Source organism: Anser cygnoides, chromosome 21, assembly GCF_040182565.1.
Source record: "Anser cygnoides isolate HZ-2024a breed goose chromosome 21, Taihu_goose_T2T_genome, whole genome shotgun sequence".
Taxonomy (NCBI): Eukaryota; Metazoa; Chordata; class Aves; order Anseriformes; family Anatidae; genus Anser; species Anser cygnoides.
The window spans coordinates 3,006,649-3,024,662 of record NC_089893.1 but is presented as its reverse complement, the minus strand read 5'-3'; the positions used below and the strand labels follow the sequence as shown (position 1 = coordinate 3,024,662).

The 18,014-nt window shown below is 56.6% G+C and overlaps 2 protein-coding genes across 2 annotated transcripts; both read left to right on the top strand.

Annotated features, from left to right (window-relative positions):
• Positions 1 to 1,237: 1,237 nt before the first annotated feature.
• Positions 1,238 to 5,837, top strand: ZPR1 (ZPR1 zinc finger). Its single transcript, XM_048063526.2, has 14 exons — positions 1,238 to 1,423; positions 1,513 to 1,674; positions 2,094 to 2,184; positions 2,351 to 2,421; positions 2,610 to 2,696; positions 2,782 to 2,904; positions 3,102 to 3,155; positions 3,256 to 3,322; positions 3,525 to 3,595; positions 4,161 to 4,250; positions 4,369 to 4,479; positions 4,762 to 4,848; positions 5,113 to 5,178; positions 5,523 to 5,837. Exons 1-14 carry the CDS (start codon positions 1,286 to 1,288, stop codon positions 5,649 to 5,651), a joined length of 1,347 nt encoding a protein of 448 aa, XP_047919483.1. The 5' UTR covers positions 1,238 to 1,285; the 3' UTR covers positions 5,652 to 5,837.
• Positions 5,838 to 5,973: 136 nt separating this feature from the next.
• On the top strand, positions 5,974 to 13,599 carry BUD13 (BUD13 homolog). The gene is given in 13 exon segments (XM_048063525.2): positions 5,974 to 6,159; positions 6,294 to 6,384; positions 6,876 to 6,960; positions 7,128 to 7,185; positions 7,852 to 8,264; positions 8,267 to 8,692; positions 9,122 to 9,263; positions 9,357 to 9,450; positions 9,809 to 9,917; positions 10,418 to 10,556; positions 10,902 to 11,086; positions 11,470 to 11,551; positions 12,069 to 13,599. Coding segments are annotated over 13 exon segments (2,034 nt in total). The 5' UTR covers positions 5,974 to 6,043; the 3' UTR covers positions 12,163 to 13,599.
• The last annotated feature ends 4,415 nt before the right edge of the window (positions 13,600 to 18,014 follow it).

Below are 18,014 nucleotides of genomic sequence, written 5' to 3'. Positions count from 1 at the left end.
CCCTGCCAGGGCTGGGGTTTTGTGGTCCCCAGGTGTGGATGCTCAGGGAGCGGGTGGGCTCGGGGCTGCAGCCCGGGGGGGTTGAGGCTGGCCGGCCGGGGGTCCGGGCTGGCGCGGGGCATGGATGCGCGGGCAGGCGGTGGTCAGATGCCTGCACTCACGTCATGCCTCAGGCACGCCGGTGAACCTCCACGTTGCATTTACATGGCGTGAGGTCCAAAAGGTCTCCCGCTGCCGATGCGCTTATCGCCGGGCTCTTCTGCCTCCCGTGGGCGCCCGTATGAAGTGAGCCCGTGCCGGGCACCCCGCACGGGGGATGCGGGAGGTGAGCAGCGGCCAGGTAAGGGGCAGGGAGCCGCCCGGCCCTGGGACGCCTCGTCCCCAGGAGAGCACGGCCGGCCTCGCCTCGCAGCTCCCCTGGGGACCGACGTTACCCCGGTGTGCCTGGGGAGCGCGATGCAGGACCGAAGGGACAGGAGCTGCGGCACGAGCTGACGCCTCCTTTTCTCCTTCTCCTACAGCTCCACTGCTGCTGGATCACCCCGCAGATCATGACCCCGAAGGCTGCGCGTCTGCTCACCCTCCTGGCCTCCCTGCCGGGTGGGTGCCACGGTTACCCCAGGCTGCCCGCGGCAGGGGGGCGGCCCAGAGCCAGGCAGGGGGTGAAGGAGCAGCCCCCCCCGGCCGTCCCTGCTCACGCGGCTCAGGGGGTGGATTCACAGGGTGCCCTGAACCCGTCCCGTGATATCCGCGTGCTGCCCTGTCCGTGTCCGTGTCCGTGTCCCCGGGGTGTTCCGTGACTCGCTGAGCCACCGGCAGGAGCCCACAGACCCAGCGCTGCCGGGGGGGCCGCCTGCCCCCGCCCAGAGCACCCCCACCCGGGCCCACGTTTGGGCGATTTTCACCCGGGCCCCACGTCCTGCTGGGGGCGGCCGTCCCCGGGCTCTGCAGGCTGCTCCGCGAAGCCCTGCCTTCCTCCTCCCCCTCCTCCCCCTCCTCCTCCTCCTCGGCTCCACGCGCTCTGCGGGGGCCGCGGGGAGACTCGGACACGCGTGGGAGGAGGCGGGGCCACGAGGAGGGGGCGTGGCCACCGCCCAGTGGGCGTGGCCTCCCGGGCGCGGCCATTCATAACAGACGCGCCGCCCCGCCCGCCTTCCCCCGATTCCCTCCCCCTTCCCCACGTGGCCCCGCCCTCACGTGGCCGCCCCCCCCCCCCACAACGTGTCCCCGCCCTCACGTGGCGGCCCGGCGCGCAGGCGCGGTGCGGGCCGCGCCGTGCCGCAAGATGTCGGCGCTGGGCGCGGCGGAGGCCGGGGCCGGGCCGGGGGGGGCCGCGGCCGCCCTGTTCCGCCCCGTGGGCGCCGAGGACGGCGAGCAGCGGCCGGCGGAGATCGAGTCGCTGTGCATGAAGTGCCACCGCAACGTGAGGCGCCGGGGGGCGGCCGGGGGGCGGTGGTGGCGGCGGCGGCGGGGCCGGGAGCGGCCCCCGCACCTCACCGTGCCCCGCTGCAGGGCGTGACGCGGCTGCTGCTGACCCGGGTGCCGTTCTTCAGGGAGCTCATCGTCAGCTCCTTCTCCTGCGGGGCCTGCGGCTGGGCCGACGCCGAGATCCAGGCGGCCGGCAGCATCCAGGAGCGCGGCGTGCGCTACGCCCTGGCCGTGGCCTCCCGGCAGGTGAGCGGCGCCCCTGTCCCGCGCCGGGCCTCATCCTGCCGGGAGCGCAGCGCTGAGCCCCGGGCCGTGACGGCAGTAACGGTGGCGTGGCGCTGAGCGCGCGGCCGCGGCGGTGCGGGGCTCTCCATGCGTGCCCTGCTGTGATGAGGGGCGTCCGCCGGCCTCGCCGGGGCTGTGAGGAGGCTGCCCCTCGGGTGGGGGGGGCAGGGGTTGAGCTGGGCGCTGAGCGGTCCCCGAAACCCCAGCTCCAAGCGTGGCGTCCCGGCCGTGCGCCACAGCAAGCGGGGAGGCTGCTGGAGCTGGCCCGGGGCTAAGGCTGCTGCTCCGGGAGAGCTGCGTGCCCCGGCGTGCTCGGCAGGGTGTGGGAGGTGCTGGGCCTGCGCAGGGTGCTCGTGGCGATCGTGAACTGTCGCGTGCAGGACATGAACAGGGAGGTTGTGAAGACTGACTGCGCCACGACTCGGATTCCAGAGCTGGACTTTGAGATCCCTGCCTTCTCCCAGAAAGGAGGTGGGTATGGCGCCTGCGCCCCCTTTGCATGCCTCCATCACCTCCAAGGCAGTGTGAGGAGCCGGCCTCGTGTCTGTGCGTGTGGTCAGTGCGAGCTGGCAGGGCCAGCACCACTGCTGTGGTGTACTTAATGCTGCCGATGCTTCTGTTTTCTCTCCCTTTCAAGTTCTTACCACCATTGAAGGCATAATTGACAGAGCTGTTGCGGGCCTGGAGCAGGACCAGCCTGTCCGCTGGGTAAGATGCTGTGAAAGAGGAATCTCTTTAGAGATTTGGTACATGCTTACTTTGTTGCTCCCCTACCTATTGGCTCTCCACTCTGCTGATTAGAAGCGTATCAGGCTCTGGTTTGTTCTATTGACAGCATCATCTTCAGCTCTGGGTTACCCCTGACGTCACTCTCAAATGTGTCCCTCTCTTTGCAGGCAACAGACAAAGAGGTGGCAAGTAAAATAGATGAGTTCATTGGTAAATTAAAGCAGCTAAAAGAAGTACATTCCCCCTTCACATTTGTAAGTATGTGCAGAAGGGCAGACCGATTCTGTTGGAAGTGTGGGCTGGCTTCCTAAGGCTTTCTTTGGCTCTCTTCTGCTGTAGATCATAGATGATCCTTCAGGGAACAGCTTTGTGGAGAACCCCTATGCACCACAGAAGGATGAAGCTCTTGTGGTTACTCATTACAAGAGGACTCCCCAGCAGGCTGCCATGCTGGGGATTGAGGTAACGTGGGGGTGTTGTGCTCCCTTCCTGGCCGGCTGTGCCCTCCCCATCGCTGGTGGTGTGGTGTCAGCTTTCTGCACGTGTGAGGCCACATGGCCTGGGCATGCACTCCTCTGTCCCTCGCTGCCTGGGAGACCCCAAATGAAAAGGCAGGTGCAGGTAGAAGTTAATGCTGTTTCTGGCCTCTCCTGTTGCAGGGAGAGGAGTTGGATGAGAAGCCAGCTGATTCTGCAGAGGATCTGAGGAATGAGGTGGGTGACTTTGCAATCTCATGACGACTGTGTCGAGGTGACTCTGGTACATGGGGCTGGCTGATACTCCCTGACTGCCCTTTTTGTTCCTTTGATCTAGGTACTGCAGTTCAACACCAACTGCCCCGAGTGCAACGCTCCAGCTAACACAAACATGAAGCTAGTGCGTATCCTGTGAGTGACAGCACGGGGGTCAGGCTGGTGGCGTCTGCTGGGGTCTGTGCAAAGGCCAGGGTGAGGGTTGCTTTGTGTGCTGCCCTAGACCTATTCTGCTGCATCCATAAGGCATGAATAAATGATATCTAGCAGAGGGCACAGGCCACTTTGAGATTTTTCTATTGTTGAATTTTCCTTGACTGCCTGCTCCAGAAATCCCCCACTTCAAGGAAGTGATTATCATGGCCACAAACTGTGACTCCTGTGGGCACAGGACAAATGAGGTGAGCTGGTAAACTATGGAGCTCTTCTTCTTTTTGTGTGTTGGGGGGAGTTCTTCTGTTCTTTTATGGATAGATGTTTCTCAGACTCCCTGCCAGTGTTTCACACTGCTCAAAACGCAGCAGTTTGGGCAAGCCAAGCAGGGAGGCTGGGCTCACAGTCTGTCTCATGAGGTACATTGATGAAGTGCACTGCACTGAGCATAAAGCTGAAAAACTGACTTGCTTATGGGTGGGGGCCAGATCACCTGCAAGCTGTGCTGAAGCTGACGCGTACAGCGAGGTTAGGCTGGGTCTGTTCAACTTGCTGGAAGGCTCCTGAGTTCCCCAAATGAGGGAAGAGAGTTCTGTACAGAAGAGCTGCGTTTAGTGAAAGAGGGTCATCGAGCTCCAAACCTGCCTGAGTTCCCTAAGTGTAAGGGGCTGTCCCTGCGTCTGGTGCAGCCTTGGCACTGCGAGCTCAGAGCTGCCAGAGCAGCCCCTCTGAGGGCGTCATGGCCTGACTTCTATATAAACTATGGCCTGACCAGTAAAAAAGTCGGGGCCACTGACTGCCAGGTGTTCCTAGGTGAAGTCTGGAGGAGCGATAGAACCCCAGGGCACCAGGATTACCCTTCGGATTACAGATCCTTCGGACATGACAAGAGACATCCTAAAGGTGAAGAGCCTTCGGATACCTGCCCGCCTGCTTGTTGACTGCCCCCCCCTGCAGAGGGTGCCTGGTGGCCCAGCTGTGGGGTGGGCTGTCAGGACTCAGGTGGGGGTCCCTGTTACAGTCGGAGACGTGCAGCGTGGAGATTCCAGAGCTGGAGTTTGAGCTGGGAATGGGAGCACTGGGAGGGAAATTCACCACGTTGGAAGGGCTGCTGAAGGACATCAAAGACCTGGTAAGTGGTCCTGTGCTGCTGTCTAGTGGAGCTATGCCAGAAGTGTTTGTATTCCTCTGCAGAGCAGTGCACTGCTCCTCTCATGCTTCTTGTTCCCTTCCCAGCACGGTGTGTTGGTTGTGCTTGTGCTGAAGGGTCCTTCTCGACACTCAGCAGAGCTCAGTATTAATGAGAGCCAGAGCTCTGTATTAATGTTTGGCCTGTGTGTGGTAAGGACACTGTGGGACTGGGTTTCTCCTGGGTTTCTCCTGCCCTGCGTAAGTGCTGGGTCTGCTCTTCCAGGTTGAGAGAAACCCCTTCACTCTGGGGGACAGCTCTACTCCAAGCAAAAAAGAAAAGCTGCAAGAGTTTGTTGGCAGACTGCAAGAGGTGAGTGTCCTCTTAACCCTCAAACTCCAATGTGGTTTTGTCGTTCCAGTTAATGGAGTGTGTTTAACTGAACTCCAGGGCGAGTGCCACAGAACCTCTTTGAGCTGTTCTATGCTTGTATTCTGTGCTCTCACATGTTTGTCAAGCAGCTGCTGTTAACTAACGAAAATGTTAAACACTCTGAAGTGTGCCGTGGATCTCTTGGTACCAGAAATGCCGAAGGACTAGAAAGCCTTAATGTATTGGCGTGCTCTCTTTCTGCAGATAATAGAAGGAAAGACAAAGGCTCACTTCATAATGGATGATCCAGCAGGCAACAGCTACCTTCAGGTACAGTGGTGTGCACTCAGACTTCCTGAAGTGTTCTGAACAGCTGGGGTGTATTTTCTTTTTTCCCTTGCGTCTTGGCTGTCAGGGTTCCTTGGGGGCTTGTGTAACGAGGGGGTTTCTGCGGGCTCTGCCCGGGGAAGGAAGACGGGTGGTAAATTGGGGGGAGGGATGATGGCAGCGGTGTCTGTGTGTGGGATTAGGGGCTGGGAATCGGGTAGTTGTGTCTGGGGCACGGTGGACAAGCCTGAGGCTGGGTCCGGGGGTGTTGGGTTTGTCTGGGTTGGAGCTCCTCAGCCCCATGCAGGAGGGGACGGAGGCTCAGGAGGCTTCTCTCTGCCCCGCAGAACGTGTACGCCCCGGAGGAGGACCCGGAGCTGAAGGTGGAGCGCTACGAGCGCACGTTCGAGCAGAACGAGGAGCTGGGCCTCAACGACATGAGGACCGAGGGCTACGAGGCGGCGGCGGACCGATAGCGGGACCCATAGCAGCGGGGCCAAGCCCCCTCCGTCCTCCTTCCTCCGCTTCCTCAGCAGCAGGACTCGCTCCTTCCCGGGGGCCTGCTGGGAGCGCCGCGAGGGCCGCGTGGGGGTGGTTTTGGGGTGGTTTGGGGCGGGTTTGGGTGTTCCGGGTGTTGTTCCAATAAAGCGCCTGCAGCTCCCGCCCTGCGCCCGGCTCCTCGCGGGGGGGGGGGGGGGGAGGCCACGCCCACTCCAGTGGCCACGCCCCCACACCCAGTGGCCACGCCCACACGCCGTTCACACGTCACCTGGCCACGCCCCATCTCTCGGTGACCACGCCCCCGCCGCCCCTGGCCACGCCCCATCGCCGCCCCGTGTCCCTCGCCGGCCGCCGTCCCCGTCCCGCCATGGCGGCGCGGGGCCTGTCGAAGGCGCAGTACCTGCAGCGCTACCTCAGCGGCCCGCCCGCCGCCCAGCCCCGCCGCCGCCGCAGGAAGAAGCCGCCGGGCGCCGCCAGGGCCGGGTGAGTGCGGGGCCGAGGCCTCCTCCCCTCCTCAGTGCCGCCCCGGGCCCGGCTCCGCGCTCCCCGCCGGGCCCGGTTCCCCCCCTCCCGGTTCCCCCCCCCCCCGCTGACGGAGGCCCCGGGCCCGCCCGCAGGATGCGGATCGTGGACGACGACGTGAGCTGGAGCAGCCTGGCCGCCGGCGGGGAGCAGGAGGAGGAGGAGGACGAGGCTGACCTGCCCGTGGTGAGCGCCCCGGGGGGGCGGCGGGCACCGGGCGGGGCCTGCGAGGGGCGGAACGGCCCCGAGGGGCGAGGGGGGGAGAGAAAGCGGGGCTGCTGGGCGCTGCGGTGCGGGCTGGGTGTCGCAGGGTCGTTGGGGTGGGAGTCGCAGGGTCGTTGGGGCTGGAGTCGCAGCATCATTAGGGCTGGAAGAGCCCCCCAGGATCATCCGGCCCAGCCGCCTGCTCCCACCATGTCCCCGTGTCCCCAAGCACCACGTCCAGCCTCTCCTCAAACACCCCTGGGACTCAAGACAAAGGGCAGAGAAGCCTCGAGTCCAAAATCCTTGAGTCCAAGCCCTTGGGCAGCTGCTGCTGTCACCCACGAGCAGGCAGCTTACACATCCTTCTTACCCACGTAGTCGCACCTACTTGCTTCTTTTGCAGAGCGTAAGCCCGTTTCTGTTTCTTTTTCCTTTTATAAGTTGCGTTGTTTGCTCTGGCGTTTCATCCTTAGGTGGCAGAGTTCGTTGATGAGCGTCCCGATGAAGTAAAGCTCATGGAGGAGTTCCGAACAAATACGAAATGGAAGCTTTTAGGAGGTGAGGCTAGGCCTTCCTGTCACTTCTCCCTGAATGCTTTGCCGTTTTAAACAATAAAACGGCAAGGTAAAAATATTGGTAGCTCGCAAAAAATCTTTTAAGTGCTGAAGAGATCACAGTCTGTGGAAAACCTTACTGCTGGTAACTTACTGATGGTTTTTTTGTAGACCAGAATGAAGACTCCCAGAGTTCGGACATCTCAGTACCTGCCAAATCTACCGCAAGGTCTGTATTTCCAGCTACAAATTCTTCTCTTAGTTAATCCTTTTTTTATTTGTTTCGGTCATCCTCTGTCTCATTCTGCAGTTTCAAAGTCTGCTGCAGTGGGAGAAGTAGCATACACGGGGATACCTCTTCTGCTGTTGAATCCCCTCTGGATGGGGGAGAAAAGCTGTCAGCTGGCACGTTGTTTAGATTTTTGCAAGATATGCAAACAGCCATCCTGCAGTCCTTTGATATCAGAGAAATCTGGGTGGTGACTGGCTGCAGACCTGAAATACAGTGAGGATGGCAGCATTGCAATGTGCCTCTCCTCTGACAGCAGTTGTGGGATGTTCTGTGATCAGAGTCCAGGCTCAGAGACAGCCTGGTGGGGCGTTTTGTCGTGAGAAGGTGATTTTATGAGGGCATAAAATGGGTTTTATAGTCTGAGTGTTACGGGGGTTCCTGTAGACTTTAAAGTGATACTAACAGAGTTTTCCTGTGATCTAAGTTGTCTTGGAAGGTTTCTCAGATCTGTTTTGGTAAGTCTGTGGCTCAGTCATGCAGGTTGCTGATATTCTGTCCTCCTGGTAGCTTTGTAGGTTCCATTTTGTTCGTGTTTCCGGTCTGGAGACAGCAAAGCAAAACACACAAGCTAATTCTCATTTGAAGTTTCCGTCCTCCTCCTAGGCGACAGCGCCACGACTCCCCAGACAACACGCCACCAAGGCAACTGCGGCATGACTCCCCGGATCTGTCTCCTCCCAGGCGAGAGAGAAACAATTCCCCCAGCCTCTTACCTCCCAGGCAACAGCGCCACGACTCCCCCGATCTCTCCCCTCCGAGACGGAAGCGCCACGACTCCCCCGATCTCTCCCCTCCGAGACGGAAGCGCCACGACTCCCCCGATCTCTCCCCTCCGAGACGGAAGCGCCACGACTCCCCCGATCTCTCCCCTCCGAGACGGAAGCGCCACGACTCTCCCCCATCAGATCTCTCTCCCTCCGAGACGGAAGCGCCACGACTCTCCCCATCACCTCCCAAGATCTCTCTCCCTCCGAGACGGAAGCGCCACGACTCTCTCTCCCCTCCGAGACGGAAGCGCATCATCTCTCCCCTCCGAGACGGAAGCGCCACGACTCCCCCGATCTCTCCCCTCCGAGACGGAAGCGCCACGACTCCCCCGATCTCTCCCCTCCGAGACGGAAGCGCCATGACTCCCCCGATCTCTCCCCTCCGAGACGGAAGCGCCACGACTCCCCTGATGTCTCTCCAAAGAGAGTCAGTTCAGCAACGGGAAAAAAGGGCTGCAAAACAACAGAAAAGTCACTGTCAGGGGGGATGCAAGGAGGAGAGCAACCTCATCTCCGGCATGGCTTCTCTGACAAGTCCTCGTCACGTCAGAAGCGGCAGGCTACTCCAGATCTGTCCCCTCCACGGAAGAAGAGAGACGATTCTGACCCAGATTCATCGCCACGTCGGCAAAAGAGGTCTGGGTCACCTAGTCAGAAAAAGCCAAGTAGAACAAAAGGTGAGTCTGCAAGAGTGCTTGTTCTGTCTCTGCTGATCGTTGCTGGCTGCCCCGTCTGTGGTGGTGTTTGCATGCTTCTGAGGGTGAGCAGTGTGGAGTTAGTAGTCCGTAAGCAGGGAACGGTAGCGGGCAGTTTGCCGCTTCTGTTGGTTAAACCAGTGCTTGTGCTTGTAGTCCTACTTGTTATTGGCTTGAGCAGAGTTAACCTACAGGTTAGCTGGGTGAGGCTTAAAGACTTGTCTGAAAGGAAAACTTACACCTCGTCTCCAAGCAATGCATGTTCAAAGGAATAGAATTTAAAGACTGATGCCGCGTGTTTGTCTTTTCCCTGCAGCTTGTCACCTCTTAAGGTATTGATTTTTCCGTGAGTTACCTCGCGCATCTCCACGTTTAGACCTCCCGTGATTCTGGTATGTGTTTGCGTTACAGGTGCTTCCCCGGACACGAAAAAGCCTAGGCACGTGCCCTCGCCTCAGAGGTGCCTGAGGCATGACTCCGATTCTCCGCCTCCACGGAGGGCCACCCGGAACGCCTCCGATGCAGACCTTTCTCCCCAACGCAAGGATCGCAGGTTAGGCCTGTTCCGTAGTGATTCCCCTAAGCAGGGTCCTCTTCAACAGAGTCAGAGCAACTCTTCCGACTCTGATTTCTCTCTTCTGTGAAGGACTCTGCCCACTGGGAAGGATCAGCAGAGCTCGAGGAGTCCCACTGATCTCTCGCCTCATCACCACCGTGACTCCAAGGGATCTCCCAAGAAGGTAGGGGTTTTGTCTTTCCATCTGAGCTCTAGATGACTTCCTTCTGATAGAAAACTTCAAAAGTCCAATGGCTTACGGACTGTAGAGCAGAAATACACCTCATCCATGCAGCTGTGCTGGACTGTCAACTTGTTATGAGATGAGGCGTGAGGTAGGCATAAGGGGACTCTGTCTCAGTCCGCTGTTTTTTTTTTTGGAGGGCTGTGGAAGCTGTTCCCAGGGCTGGCAGCAGAGTGGCTTTGTAACGTGGCTGTCCTTCCTGATACTTCTCTTGACTTTGGGCCATCCCCTCATTATGCCTCTGGGTTACTGGACAGCTCTCAGCTAGCAGCAAGTGTGATTCTTGTTTGATTCACAGGCAAACATGATGATGTCTGGGGTCAAAGCTGGCTTGGTGTCGGCTGATGTGCTGCGGAGGGAGCAGCAAGAGCTCAAGAAGCGTGAGAGAAGTAACAAGCGCTTGGAAGGTAAGGGTCTAAAACCACTGACGAGCACCAGCTTGCTTTATTTTTCTCTGCTTTCTGCTGGTTCTTAATGCTGTGTCAGGCCCTGTCCTGAGTGCTGGTTGGTGATGGAGAGCAACTCTGTGGAGCAGCATCTAGACGTGCTGATGGATTCCTGGGGGTAGGGTCAGTGGGCCTCTTGGAAAAAAAAAACACACTTTATAAATGGTGATTTCAAAGCAATGCTAGTGAAATAGCTGGGGAGGTGAGAGGCTTTTACGCTGCAAGTCCTAATCTGAAGAAGTGAACTGGTGTTCAAAGAGCTCGTGGTATGAGTGTGGCTGTGTGGGGCAGCAGCTAAAAGGAAAGGCTGTGATCTTCCCTGTTATCAGTGGGTAACCTCTTTCAATGGCTAGAGCACGTAAAAGGAAAATATGCTGAGATGAGTTACAGTTAGTCACTGAATTATCTGGAGACTGTGAAATATTCCAAAATGAGTGACTTAGGGCATCTGTCACCCTCAGAGGAATCCCGGCACACTGAAACCGTCTTCCGAGACAAGTCAGGCCGCAAGAGGGACCTTGCGCAGGAACGACTTGAGCAGAAGCAGAAAGATGAAGCCAAGTCCGAGAGAGATGAACAATATGCCAGATGGGGAAAAGGGTAAGGGTCTTTCTAGATCTGTGGTCACTGGGTCTTGCATCACAACTCCACTCCCTGCTTTTTCGTCCAGTTCTGGTACCACCAAAGGTACCGCTTATAGCGGTGGTTTTGGTGACATGTCATTTCACAGGGTCAGGGACTGAAGGTTAGTAATGTTTTGAGTTCGAGCCTGGGACCAGGTTACAACATACTCCAACGTGCCTTAGAGACCCCCTGAATTATCCTGTCCGTTGCTGCATGTGCATTGGGAATGCTGCGCACAGCGGAAGTTCAGGATTGTGATTGCAAGTCACAGTAAAGGATTCTGTGGTTTTGGGATAAAGCTTTGTTTGTGTTCATTTTCAGGCTAGCACAGGGGAGGCAACAGCAGCAGAATGTGGAAGATGCAATAAAAGAGATGCAGAAGCCACTGGCCCGTTATATTGACGATCAGGATCTGGATCGAATGCTGCGAGAACAGGAGAGAGAAGGAGACCCCATGGCTGACTTCATCAAAAAAAGGAAGGCCAAGGAGAACAAAGAAAAGAAAGGTATGGGTATTAAGCTACGCTGGTGTAGGTTTTAAGGCCCAAGGAGCGTAGAAGTGCAGCTGCTGTTTAATTAATAGCGTAACATTGCTTCATGGCAGCTTAGTCCTTGTCTGGAGTTAGTGACACAGCAGTATTTGCTATTAGTGGCTTGTTACTAGTAACTGTTACTGTTATTTGTTACCGTAGAGAGTGTATCCAGTGACTTAGGCAGTCAGCACACTGCAGTTTGATTAAGGGAGTGTTGGGAGTTTCCACTGTGAGCTCCAGCTGGCTCTTGGGCAGTCTGTGTGTTAGATCTGTGTAGATATATATACTTTTAGGGTGATGTGATCACAAGATTGCGCTGTAGTAGTAAATGGTTGTATTGCTCTTTCTGTCTCTAGAAAAACCTAGGTACAATGGACCAGCACCTCCACTCAACAGATTTAACATATGGCCGGGGCATCGCTGGGATGGCGTGGACAGGTACATAAATGTTCCTGAGACATTGATATCGTAGAATAACAGTAAAACTAAAAGAGCTTTTACTTCAAAGAGCTTACAGTGAATGAGATCTAGCATATTCAGCCTTTACATTGCCAACAATTATGAACGGGTGGTAAATACATCCTTGCCTAGGACAGAAAGGAGCAAGGCTCTAATCTGGTCAGGTCCTTCAAGGCCTGTAGTGGCTCTGACGAGGCACCAGGGGAGCATGCTGTGCTGTGTGTTGGCACAGCGTTGCATCTGTTGGCTGATAGCAACGGTGCAAATAGCTTCTGTGACGTGAACACGGGGCAGGAGGCAGAGAGACCCCCTCAGCCTCAGGATGTAGTCGCTGAAGTCTCATCAAAGGCACTAGCTGCTGTTAACCACAGATCAAGGTGGAAGCTCAGCTGGAGACGGCAAAGCAAAAGTAGTGAAAAACTTGTGATGTCTCTAAAAAAAAAGTGTTGTTGCTTTAGAAAATCTCCTGTACTGCAGTCTTGGTATCGCTTTGTAGGTCCAATGGATTTGAGCAGCAGCGCTTTGCCAGGATAGCCAACAAGAAGGCGGTTCAGGAGCTTGCGTACAAGTGGAGCGTTGAGGACATGTAGGCAGAAGAAAACCATGCAGAACAGCACGCCTGGACCGGAGGACCACCTTCTGCCGCTGCCGGGGCCCTAAGTAGTGGCTCCGTCTGCCTGGACCAAGCGCTGCCCTCAGCATATCCCAGTGGGCCGTCTGCCAAGAGGCAAGGCTGCATTTAGAGGAGAGCTGCTGAAAGAGGATTTCCTGCCAGCCAGCGTGGACTAGTGTGGAGAGCTGCAGCGGTGCTACGTGGGGTGCTGCAGTGGCCAAGTGTGCTGGGGAGGTGCAGTGGCTGCTGCCTGCTGCTGCTCTCTGGCGCTCCCTCGTGTGGTGCTGCAGACACAGACTCCTGGCCCATGTATTCCTCGTCTAACAAGCTGTAGAAGCTATGCTAAATTGTTTTACGCCAAATGCGTTGTCCTCTGAAGGTGGTCTACAGATCTTCAGGTGTCTTAAATCTCAGGGTTTTTCATGGTGAAAGTATGCTGAGAACTTGGTCGCTGGAGAGTTAACCTCATCCAGTAGGTCAGTCTGTTCCAGTTGTGGTTGAGTTCTTCCAGAGAGCATCTGTGCCCTAACACTCAGTACTGTGAGCTGATTTGCCTCTGGGTTCCTGTCAGATCTGCCCCCATGTCCTTGCTAGTGGGCCCAGAGGGCTTCTCTTCTGTTTTGTGCAGCTATTGTGCCCTCTAGTTCACGGAGTCATCGGCTTGCAGTGAAATTAGTAAAGCAGAGCTGCTCCTTGTCCTGCTGGAGTTGTGCCAGGCGGGCTGGTCTGTGGCAGGAAGCTGCTTGCTGTGTATCTATCGCTCTGGTTCTACCCTGGAAGAGGCTGAAAGAACAACACGCGGTGTTATACTTGAAGGCAAAATCTTCAGAAGCTCCAGCAGCTCCTTGGGGGTCGATTTCTTGTGGAAATAAACATGCAGAGGCTGCTTCAACTGTTTCCCCTGACCACTATTTGCTTCAGAGTAGCTAATGGTCGTGGATTAGTCCCCACAGATGTTTCTCTGGACAGTGCTGCTTGGCACTTCCTCACCACTGCTGCCTGGGGGCTCGCTCCAGCGCGGGACGTAACCCCTCTCTTGTGATCAGATTTGTCGGGCTTGGAGCTGGAGGCCAGGCAGAGTGTTTCACTCAAACCCTGCTTGCGAGAAAGCACTTCTGGAAATAAATACAGTTGTTCTTGTTTGCGTCCCAGAGAGCATGTATTAACTGCAGCCAGCAGTTTCCATGGAGATGCCTTGTCTTCAATAGTGATCAGGGGCCAGTCACCAGCATTGCTCTTTGCAGCGATCCGCGAGCAGTAGGAGGGCTGTGGGTGAGAATATAATGACAAAGTTTTCTCTGGAGTGTGTGAGCCTTGAGACTTTCTTCCCTGTTTTTCATTCCCTGTTATGTTTCTAGCCATCCTGAAATCTGTATGTACACTTGTAAATAACAGCTTTCTTTTTTTTACTTGATTTGCGTGTGCTGTTTTTTTTTCCAAGGCAAGGATGAGGCGGGTAAATAATTGTCAGCCTGCTGGTGAAAGGATTGGATGTAATTTCCTCTGCTGCCATCACAGTCCGTGGTTTGCTTGGCCAAACAAATTGTACTTTGCTAACGTCTTTTTCTGAGTCTGTTGGTAACTATCCAGCTAAAAGCGGGAACTTGCTGGACCGTAGCTGCGCTGACAGCCCCGCTGGTATTTATGGGGTAGTCGGAAAAGCCTCGCTGCTGGGCACAGGTACCCTCCATCCCTGCTTGCGAGTACATAAACCACGGACTTCTATCCACAGCCAGCGACTGGGGTCAGGAGAGGAATGGAGAATGAGGCGCCATTTGTAGATCCTGTGGGAGTGAGTTGTGGTTTCTACTTTAATAGCTAAACCGAGGGAAACAGCCCTGAGCAGGGCTCATTTTTTGCGGACACAAAAGCAGTGTGAAGGAACGCTGGGCTTGTGTGGGCCCTGCTGTAGCCTCTCAGGCAGGAAGGTAGTTTGGGAGCGCGAGGCAGTAGTGGGAAGCGGCAGTAATGGTTCAGTGCTGCAGAGCTGCCTGCTGCAGCATATTGAAAACCCGCTCTTCAGTCACGCGCAGGTTCTGCGTGTACTTCTCCCTTCACCACCAAGGTCCTGGTTTATTCCTGTAACCAGGAGGAGTTGCAGCCTTGAAGGACAGAGTTACTTTTAACACACTCGTTTTTGATCTCACTTAAGAGTGCTTCTGGAGATGTATTTTCTTGTGTTGTTATTTTTTTTCTTACTTTTGTTAATGTTGAATTACTGAATTCACCTTAGAATTGTTGCTGTGTTTAGATGCTTGTACTTTGTTGTCCACCCCGCCTGGGTGGAAGCGTGCTGCTTTCTTACAGAGGAGCAGGAGACCGCAGCTGGCTAGCTAGCATGAAAGTAGGGAACATAAGTTGCTGTTTAGGAAGGCAGAGCCATCATGGCACTGGTACTAAGCACGGTGCTTTTTTAGCACCTGCAAACAGCATAAACTTCTGCTCCTGCAACTTACTTTGAAGGCTCCAGTTTTAAAATTTTAAACGGAGGTACGTGTTTATTCCTACCATAGGGACCTTAGAGCAGAGCTCACTACGGTACTGAATTTATATAATACATCTATTACAATTTTATTACCAGATACTTCCTTGCCAAGATATATCTGTGCGAAGTAACAGAGTATAGGAGAGCTTAGATGATGCAATTTAACCATTAAAATGAATCCTTTTATATCGTTGCCTGGATGCAAATGGGCAAGTACGGTGATGGCTGATGTGGATGCAGCTGGCCTAATAACCCAGGGGATCCGAAATGGCCCTTCAGCGTGAGAAGGGACAGCAGAGCCGCCTCTCCCCGTCTGCTGAGCGGCCTGGGAGCGCCGCTGGACTGAAAAAGCCTCGAGTCGTGCTGGTGCCTTGCCAAGGGCCTGCCGATACACTGCTGCTGCAGCTCCCTGGGGCTGTGCCTGCTGGAGAAACCAGGTCTGGGGCTCTCCTGCTCCGCTCGTGCCGTCCTCACCTCCCCGGGGTAGGTGCGTGCTGCGTGGCCCAGGCCTGGCCTGCAAACGTGAGCTGGTGGAGGGAGCACGAGCGCTGTGATCCACGCGGGGCCCCTTCTGCTGGCACCTGCTGCAAGCGGGAGTTGCTGGGGAGCCCGGACCTGCTGCGGAGCATCCTGACCAGCAGCGTCCCCCTGTGCTGGGCTCCGTTAGGAGGACGGGAGGACAGTGGGAAGTGGCTCCAAGGGAGTTTTGAGATTTGACAGTAGGTGTGAATGCTTTTCCCTGTAGCTCTGAGCTGAAGGGCCGGCCGGTAGCCACCCTTTGGAAGCAGAGCAGAGCTCCCTTAGCTCTTGTGAAAGCTGCAGGACCTGGCCTGGGAGGCTCGTGTCAGGTCAGCCCTTGGCTTATTGCTCGGTGAAGACCGGGATATGAAGGAGCGGAAACGGCAGCGTCGCTGTCAGGATGGCGTTGAGCACACATTTTGCTTTGACAGCAAGAGGAGGAAAGCTGAAGGCTCCCGCACCCGGGGAGGCAGCAGGAGGGGGGTGAGGATGGGCCCTGCCAGCCGGCAGAGGGTGCTGCCAGCCCGGGGAAGGGAGACCCTGGGGGCACGGGGAGCTGCTGCCTGGCACGCGTTTGGGCCAAGGAGGAGGGAGGCTGGTTTGCCCCCACGCCCTCGGTCCGTGTCCTGAGCTTTGACGCAGCTCTCCTGTCCCCGACGTGGCTCTGCGTGAGTGCTTTTGGCAGCAGAGAAGCTGGAAAATGCTCCGGGCTCCTCGGGGATGAGAGGGGTGTTGGAGATGGAGCGAGCGCCGCCGGGAGCGAACCTCTTCGTTACCGTTCCTGGAAGGGCAGCAGCCATGGTTGGCGTCTACCGGCAACCTTGATTAGCCTTAACCAAAAAAAAAAATGAATATTAAAATCTTAATTTAATTTAAAACACTGTCATTCACAGTCATGGCAAACACCAAGCAGAGTAATTATTATGCAAATTAGGCAGATAGAAAAATGATTAATAATTGCACAAATTAAAAATTATTGTAAACATCCTGTGACGAGTGATAAGTCTGCGAGGAGCGGGTGCGCAGGAGGCAGCGTTGTTCAGCCGGCTCCTGCATCCTCATTTTCTCATTAGCGGGATTTAATTAGCAAACGCTGCAGAGGAGCCGAGCGGGGTTTGGGGGGAGGTCGAGGGCCGCTGCCTGCGCTCAGGTGAGGGGGGAGCGCTGCCAGCCCCGGCCCTGCTGCCGCTGCCGGGACGGGGAGTGAACTTTCAGCTCCCGGCTTCCAGCTCCCTCTCAGACGCTTCCCCAGGGATTTGCACTCTTTTGGGGTGCCCCTGCCGTCCCGGGGGTGCTGGGGGTGGCCGCCAGCCCCTGCCCATCACATCCTTTCTGCTGCCGTCCCCGTCCCTCTGCCCGCTGTCCCGGCAGCCAGGAGCAGGCTTCACCCCTGACCAGCCCCCAAACGGGCAGTTGCTAATTACTGGTGGAGCTTGCTCCCTCTAAGAATTAATGAGCTTATTTGTCTGGCATTTTGCTGCTAATTGCATAACATTATTTTTTCCCCCTGTTCGACTGTTTTACTTTTATACTTTTGACAGTGAGCACGATAATAATAATAATAGGCTTACACTGGCTAATAGGCTTACGTGGTGCATTATTCATGTCAAGGACAAGCAATTAAGCTTGGCCTCACACATAATAATTAGATTTTTGTTGATGAGCTCATCAGTAATGTGTTTAGTTGAGATTAAGAGCTTAATTCCTGGTGGGTGACACCAGCTGCTCCCCACGCCCCCTGCCCAGTTGCAGGGGGGTGGGTGGCGTGGGACGGCCTCGGACGGAGGGTTCCAGCACTGCCTCTGTCCTTCTGCACCACCACGGCCTGGGGAAAGTCGCTCTGCACGGGAAGGATGCGAGGGAGGGACAGGGGGAGGGCGCTGGAGGGGTCACACACAGGTGTTGGCAAGGGGTGAGTGCTGCGCTGGCTGCTCTGGGTGCAGCGGGGTGAATGTAGGGGATCTAACCCGGCCCTCCAGCGTAAGAGGGGACAGGAGAGCCCCCCCCGTCCTCCTGCTGAGGGGTCAGGCGTGGCTGCGGGCAGGCTGGGAGCCCGCTGCAGGGACCTGGAGCCAGCCCTCTGGCCACTTGTGCCAGCCTCCTCCTCCCCGTCGCCCTTTGCTGGAAGCCCCCAGAAAGCCGCAGACCCTCGCTGTGCTCCCCCCTCGGCAGATGAACGGGGCAGGTTCGCAGAAGGCAGAGAGACGTATGCGTGTCGATACTTCACGCTGGGAAACAGCTGAAAGCGGTTTCTCTGAAATGCTGTAATTTCCTCCAGCCCCTCCGTCTCCGGTTCCCGACACGTGCCGCTCCCCCCGTCCCCGCGCTGCTCTGGGCTCTGCTGCCGCTGGGGATTGCTTTGGGAAACCCTGCTGAGGAAGCAGGGGCTGGGGGGGCTCCCAGAGGCCGTGCGCTCCTCCAGGGCTCCTGGTCCCAGTCCCTGCCCTCCCCGGTGTCCCATCCTCACCTCTGAATTCCTCGCCTGGCTCCGTTGAGCAGGTCACAGCCTCCACCAGGAGGTGGGATGGGGGCACCGACCTCCCCCCCTGCTCCCCACCGGGGCCCTGAGGGGGTGACTGGGGGAGGAGGGTGCTGGGGCCTCCTGGGAGCAGCTAACGAGCCCCTCTGCAGCTAACGAGCCCTGGGTGCCCTGCCGCAGCTCTCCAGGCCGGGGTACCCCCACCACTGCCTCCGTGCGTGCCCCCGGGGCAGACATCCATCAGCGAGACTGACGGAGGGAAATGTGGCTTCTCCCGGCCACCAGGCTCCTTTTTTTTTTTTTTTTTTTTTTTTTTTTGTTTTAAATAGCTCCAATAAAGCAGGTT

Excerpts from the sequence above, each read along its gene's own strand:
- ZPR1 (XM_048063526.2), top strand. The coding sequence starts at position 1,286 with ATGTCGGCGCTGGGCGCGGCGGAGGCCGGGGCCGGGCCGGGGGGGGCC. Across the intron at positions 2,697-2,781 it reads TACATTCCCCCTTCACATTT|ATCATAGATGATCCTTCAGG; the intron begins GTAAGTATGTGC and ends CTTCTGCTGTAG. Across the intron at positions 4,480-4,761 it reads TGAAGGACATCAAAGACCTG|GTTGAGAGAAACCCCTTCAC; the intron begins GTAAGTGGTCCT and ends CTGCTCTTCCAG.